Source organism: Cyprinus carpio, chromosome B20 (genome assembly GCF_018340385.1).
Source record: "Cyprinus carpio isolate SPL01 chromosome B20, ASM1834038v1, whole genome shotgun sequence".
Taxonomy (NCBI): Eukaryota; Metazoa; Chordata; class Actinopteri; order Cypriniformes; family Cyprinidae; genus Cyprinus; species Cyprinus carpio.
The window spans coordinates 27,447,118-27,453,869 of record NC_056616.1 but is presented as its reverse complement, the minus strand read 5'-3'; the positions used below and the strand labels follow the sequence as shown (position 1 = coordinate 27,453,869).

Here is a 6,752-nt window from a genome sequence, read left to right as displayed (position 1 = left end):
CCCTGCTCTCCTCTACGCTTGTAAATTCTCTATATCCAATCTTATGTATTTTTTTCTATATAATTTATTTCATTTTTGTTCATATGGCCTAGTGAGCTTGTCAATTTCATTGTCAACAGTACTGAATACTATAGTAGCCTACATTAATATAATGAACTCAACTTTGAACTCAAGGGACACAAACAGGCTACAAATACAACCAGAGTGACCAGAGTTTCAATGTCATAATTTATAAAAATACCTATGCTGCACTTTGCTGTCACAAAAACAAGTTGGCTTAGTAACTTACACCAGTTGTACATTTTGAAATGTGACTTGATCTGCCATATGAACTTTAGGACGCTCCTCAGTGCTGGTTTCAAAAAAGAGGCCTTTGTTTTACCCACTTAAGCGAGAGAAACCCCTGGCCACACATCTCTTGTCCATCATTGCTGTTGTCATAAGCCAATATTAATCTACAGCTGTCCGGTATTCACTGCAACCATAACCAAAAAGAAAAGGATCAAATGGCAGCGTGATAACATTCACTCTCCTGCTTTCTTTCTCGCTCCCATTTCCTTTTCATTGCCTGATGGCCGAGTGAACAAAACATCACACAGATTAAAAGTAGCCCATGGTTACATTCCTACTCATGTTGCGGACATATCGATGCAGAAACATTTATATTGAAATAAATAATTTAATCTCTGATGGTCTCGCTTTTGAGGTTTGGAAGGTTGCAGCAAATTCATAATAGTCTTTTGTTTCCTTTAAGCAGAAATAAATTTCAAGATGTGCCTGGTATGAAAAATTTAACAAGCTTTCTCTAAAACACTTAAGAGCAGCAAAAAGTGTGTATCGCCTGATTTTATTTCCATTTTTGTTTCGTACGATGAAGATAGACAACTGATAAAAACAGACAACACCTCATTCTCCTCAATGCACTGGAAAAATACTTTCAAAGGTAATATATTACATGTCATACATTCAAATGCACCGTGGTGAGACGTCACTCTATAGGCTGAAGGTGACTGAAAGTGGTTGTTAAAAAAGTACAAATGAAAGAATGAATATTTCTGTCATGCTGTTTGCTACGTGTAGCACTGGAAACACTAAGACACATAAAGTATATACACAGCACAGCGTAATGGTGTTTGTATCTACTTCCAGTTAAACCCACACCACTCCTCAGAAACAAATGAAAAGCCAAACCAGTTGTTCCCTTTCGCCGTGTGTCCAGATACAACAAAACGCCTGTTTAATGAAATCCAGGGTGCACAGTGCCATTGTGTGTGCGTCTGCTAAGTTCCACAACAGTTGTCAGTGACAGGTGCTGAAAGCAATATTGATAGAGTCAAGTGGCTTCAAATAGCCGCGCTCTCTGTCTTCAGAGATGATAGGGAATGCTGCTCTCGTATCAGAAACTCTATTCTTTTCTGCAAGTTCGTCCCCTTGAAGTAACGTTTGTCTTTTTTTTAAAATCTCATTTTGGGGTCAGTTTCGCTGAGGGGTCGGGGGAGGGAAGGGGTGAGAGCAGCATGCTTGCTCCTCTTTACAGTCTTTTCTCTATTGAGAGCGAGAGATAGAGTTTTGCATTCATCCGAAGGGTTCAGCTTAGGATGGTCCCGCTGCAGAGGGTGTAGCGCCGAGCTGCAAGTGAGACGAGAATCTGTTACAGAAAAAAAAAGCCAGAGAAAGACAAGCCAGCGGAGAAAGAAGCGGCCCGCAGTGCACTAAAACCAGTACAAGTCCTTGCTCTTATCCTGGCTCTGTAGACCTGAGAGGAAGAAGGAAAAGGAAGAAAAGGATAAAGAAATGAGGAGAGGGAAAACAAGCAGCAAAATATAGAGAAGTGAGGAGACTTCAGGCAAAGAAAGCATTGAAGAGTGAGAGTAAAAATGAGGAACGAAATATCAGCAGAGCAAAGGTCAAAATCAAAAACCTTGAAGATAACTAGATTTTAAACTCAGAATATGTACTTCAAGAAGCTCTTAGACATTATTATTTTTACTTTATATGTTTGAAGTTTTTGAGCTGACTTTTTATGCACCATTTTTAACCTACGGTGACCCTAGAATGTATTTAGACGCTTTAAGGCACACTTAAAAAATCTAAATGTCATTGCATTATATAATAAAATATTAAACTGAGTGGCATTTGCAGACAAATCATACTGGAGCTTTTCTCTGAAATAACTTCAGTTTTCAGTTTTCTGATTTAGTAGATGTATGATGTCAATTTTCCTAAAATTCACATAGGCGTCCTTACATAGTAACCACAGGTTTAGTTCATCACATTAACTACACTAAACTATGTTCGTAATTTTGGGGTTAGTAAGATATTTTAAAAGTCAGTAAGGTTGCATTAAATTGATCAAACTGACAGTAAAGATATTTACAATGTTACAAAAGAATTCTATTTTTAAATAAATGCTTTCTATTCAGCAAATAATCCTGAAAGAATGCATCACAGTATTCACAAAAATTAAGCAGAATTGTTTTCAACATTGATATTAATAAATGTTTCTTGAGCAGCAAATCAGCATATTGATTTCTGAAGGATCAAACGACACTGATGGTTTGATTTGTTATTGTGATGTTTAAGATTTGAGTTATGATGGAGAAAATTCAGCTTTGCCATGTATTAGTATATAGGTATTTTTATATATAAATATATCCTCTATAAATAGATCCTTTGTGAACTTCGTGCATAATTTCTACTAACATCTGGCAACCAGAAAGTGTCACAAAATGACTGTTTTTTATTATTTAAAGCCAAAACCTTGTTTTTAGTGACATGTTTTTCTTGCAAAGTGTTCTATTCTTTCAAATGAATGCCTTTTGTTTTGATATTTTGTTTTCAAATGCAGTGACTTCCATACGTTTTTTAAGTGTAGCTCATGTGAATAAACAGTGCTGCTGTATGTATACTGCATGCCGTTCACACCTGGATCCATGTTCAGACTCATATCAGAGCTCGCCGCTGTGAAAGCTCCGGTCCACGCCGAGCTGCCTGGCTCACTCTTGCTGATCTCGCATGGCGAGGCTCCAGGTGCGGGAACAGTGGCTGGAGGAAGTCTATGCGGCCGCACCGAGGGCACGAGCAGAGAGCTGTAACGGGGGTCAAAGTGCGTTCCGTACATGTCGTGCATGGAGGGCCGGGGGTAAGCGGACCCCTGGGTGCCGATGGCTCCACTGAGTGAGTAAGGGTGATGGTGGTGAGAGGGGTGCCAGCTCTGGGGGGTGGCTGGGTGAAGGTGGCTGTGTAGAGATGCGGTGGAGTACGGGTCTGCTGGGAAGGGAAGATCGTGGGAGGAACCCAGGGTGCTGCTGAGAGATGCTGTGACCGACGGCTGATATGCACTGTTCCAGAAAGAGGGAGGGAAGCTTCTCTGGCTCATAGGGAATGATCCGTCTGGGGAGAGAAACATTTAGATGTTCTGCATGTTAATGCACATAAAAGCATGTGATAATTCAAATATACAACATTATGAACCTTTAAATATTTTGTTTGAGATTAAAATAAATTGCCCACACATTTGGATTCATAAAACATAATTGCAACAAATTGATTGTAGAAATTATGTCCTGAATATCTTTATAATCGTGATTTAAATTGCATTAGCTTAAAAAAAAATCTATCTATTGATACTGAAACTGAAAATTGTGCCTGTTGCAATAATTTATATCTATGCAATCATAATTGATTGTAAAAAATGATATCCTAAGTTAACTATTGTTTTAAAACTCTACCTTTTGATAATGCAGCAATCCAAAAAAATTAATAAATTGTGCCTGTTGTGATGACTAATGTGAAATCATAACTGATTGTAAAAATGATGTCCTGTTTATTATTTGCATTACTTTTTTTAAAATCTATCTATTGATCTCACAAAATAATAATATTAATAAAATTGTGACCATTGTCATGACAAATTTCTGTACAATCAAAACTGATTGTAAAAATTATGTCCTAAAATTATTTTATATATTTATAATATACTATTAAATATATAACATTTTAATATAGTTTGATTAATTAGCATTATATTTTAAAAATCCATCTATTGCTTTTGAAACATTGCAAAAAAAAAAGGAAATTTGTTTCCATTGTCATGACTAACAGCTGTGCAATCATAAAGGATGCAAAGAAAAGTGATATTAAATTAAATGTAAAAAATTCTGTTCTAATTATCTGTATATCTTAATTTAATTTTACAATCTAACTATATCTATCTTGAAACAATGCAAAAAAAACAAAAAAAAACACGAAAAGTAAAATCATTCCCATGACTAAAAGCGGTGTAGTCATAAGGGATGAAAATAAACATATATGAATTATAGGATAAATGAAATTGCAGGTTGCATCAGATTCCCACCTCTCCAGGACGATGTACCTCTTGCGGTTTTGCTGTTGGTGGATCCAGGTGCGTAACTACTGGACTGACTCAAAGCCCGACTAAAATGTTCATCCACTACCGAACTGATGTCCCCTTGGAAATACGTGAATAGCACACATCTGGAGCTGATGTACTCAGCCTCCGGCGGGTGATCTTTCTCCCGGGCGCAATCCTCCTCTTTTATAGGTGGCCCGGAGATATTAGAAAAAGAAGAGCTGCTTCCGCTCACTGTTTCTGGGGATTCTTGCATTTTCGAATAAAATGCCAGTTTCTGAAAGCATGTAAAAAGTGGCAATTTCAGTTTCCATTCAATATTATTTCCATGATAGAGAATTACACTCACATACATTCTATTTAATACACAGACAGTTATAGGGAATCAGTATAGTCGTGTATTACATCAGTGTGTGTTTGCTGTTGCACAATATTTGTGTTCATATAATGTTTCAAACCCTAGCACACAGAAATATACTCTCCATAACGCATTACACATGCCAGTATTTCTACACTAAATATTAATTTAGGATAACAATATGAAATCTATAAAATACAGAAAATCTGCTTTCAAGTCCATTTTTCTATTCTCGTTATTAAGGATAAGCTTATGAAACAGTGTAAGAAAAATACGACTCAAATTAAAACAATTTCAGAAAGATTAAAAGCACATTTTGCTTAATAGTTAATAGTAAGTTAATAATCAAGTTAATATGTCATACATACTGATCATATAACATAATATAGCCTATACAGTCAATATACACTGTGTGTACATTTGAAATGATTAAAAGCAAACAAGTAGACAATATAACCTATGACATGTCATATTTAAATTCTTGCTTTTAATCATTTTAAACAACACTTAAACCCCCACTAATACGGTCACGTTGTTTTCCATTAACATTTAACTATGTGACTTGTTTTAAAACTGTAAAACTATTTGGTCAAGATTACAGGCGCAACAAGTCAAAGAAAGTTGCGCGCAAGGATTCAAAACAACATCCAAAACAAACAGAAATGCTGTAAAATCAAATTAAAGTGCATTTTCTTCTCACACAACAGAAGCATAATAAAGTTAACTTAAAAATTAACATACCTGATGGTGATATGGTGTGTATGCTGCGGTAAAATAAGGCTGAGGTGGACCATAAACTTGATACATGACATCCAAGCAGCTCATGGCGAAGACTGTTATATCACGTATAGAAACTTAATAGCGGAATGAGAGGACGATTCATTTGAAATATAGCGCTGGCTCAGCGTGCACAGACAGAAAATGAAGCTCCGCGTCGAGACCGGCTGAAGCTCACTGAGCAGCTTTTATGTTCTGTACTCTGTCTTTACGCACAAGTCTGATTCACTTTAAAGATTCGGTTCATTCAAATGATGAATGGTTCAGTGAGTCGATTCATTTGAATTATCAGTCAAACGGTTCCCACAAGTCCTTGTGCGCTCGATGCAGGTTCTTGCTTGCAGTAAAATAAATATTTATGTGTTGAAAAATCCTCGAACATAGCACTTGCGAAAGTTTTGTAAAACTTCAAATATTACGTTGTGTTTATAAGATGTTTCTTACCTCATCATGTTACTATGAAAGTTGAATTTCGCGTGATTAATAGAAACATGCAAATCGTTGCGTGAATCGCTAAAAAGAATCAGTTCAAATAAACGACTCCTGAATCGAACCTGTATGAAACGAGGCATTTTGACGTGTGTCTACACCAGAGACCATTATCTCCTTATTAATCGTTCCTGCAGGTAGCATAATGTCCCTTTAACCATCAAACTGTTCTGGTTTTACAAATAAAAGTATATTTTAGTTTTTATTATAGATTTGAGTGCATATTTAATAACAAAATATAGCCTACATCTTCTGAGACAGTGACTGCGATTATACAGTAGTCAACATTTGAAGTGGATCAAAACCTTTCATCAAAGTTGTATTAAAACCTAAAACCAAAATGTGTTCCTGCCTTAGGACAACTTTGATTCATTTTTTTGATCCACTTCAAATGTTGACTACTGTATATCTACATAATTACATTTTCTGGTCTCTTCTGTCGCACGGGAGCAAAATTCAAAAAGCTCACATCATTTGAATAATAAACAACAACTTTCAGCTGAATAGAAAATGTGTATTAGGCCTACAATATGATTGCTTGTACAAACTAAACAGATCAATTATCGTTAAATAAGTGTGCTGCAATCTATTTAAAGTGTCATTGTTTTCTGTGCCCAGTTGCCTTGGGCTCTTTAGATTTCCAGGTCAAAGGTCAAATAGTTTTCACGCAATTGGTACTGGGGTCAAGGGGCATTTTTCTGTCATTAGGACCCTTAAAATCAACAATATATTGCAACTGAGAAAACACTGATACAC

The 6,752-nt window shown here is 36.2% G+C and overlaps 1 protein-coding gene across 2 annotated transcripts; it reads right to left on the bottom strand.

Annotated features, from left to right (window-relative positions):
• Positions 1–1,503: 1,503 nt before the first annotated feature.
• Positions 1,504–5,722, bottom strand: LOC109113656 (transcription cofactor vestigial-like protein 2). 2 transcript variants are annotated; one of them, XM_042747295.1, is made up of 4 exons: positions 5,472–5,722; positions 4,358–4,649; positions 2,926–3,393; positions 1,504–1,629 (listed from the first exon to the last, which is right to left on the bottom strand). In XM_042747295.1, the coding sequence occupies exons 1-4, from the start codon at positions 5,553–5,555 to the stop codon at positions 1,589–1,591; spliced, it is 885 nt and encodes a 294-aa protein (XP_042603229.1). In that variant the 5' UTR covers positions 5,556–5,722; the 3' UTR covers positions 1,504–1,588. The 2 variants fall into 2 exon arrangements, with proteins under 2 accessions (XP_042603229.1, XP_042603228.1); XM_042747294.1 differs by lacking the exon at positions 1,504–1,629 and adding an exon at positions 1,699–1,756.
• Positions 5,723–6,752: the final 1,030 nt, after the last annotated feature.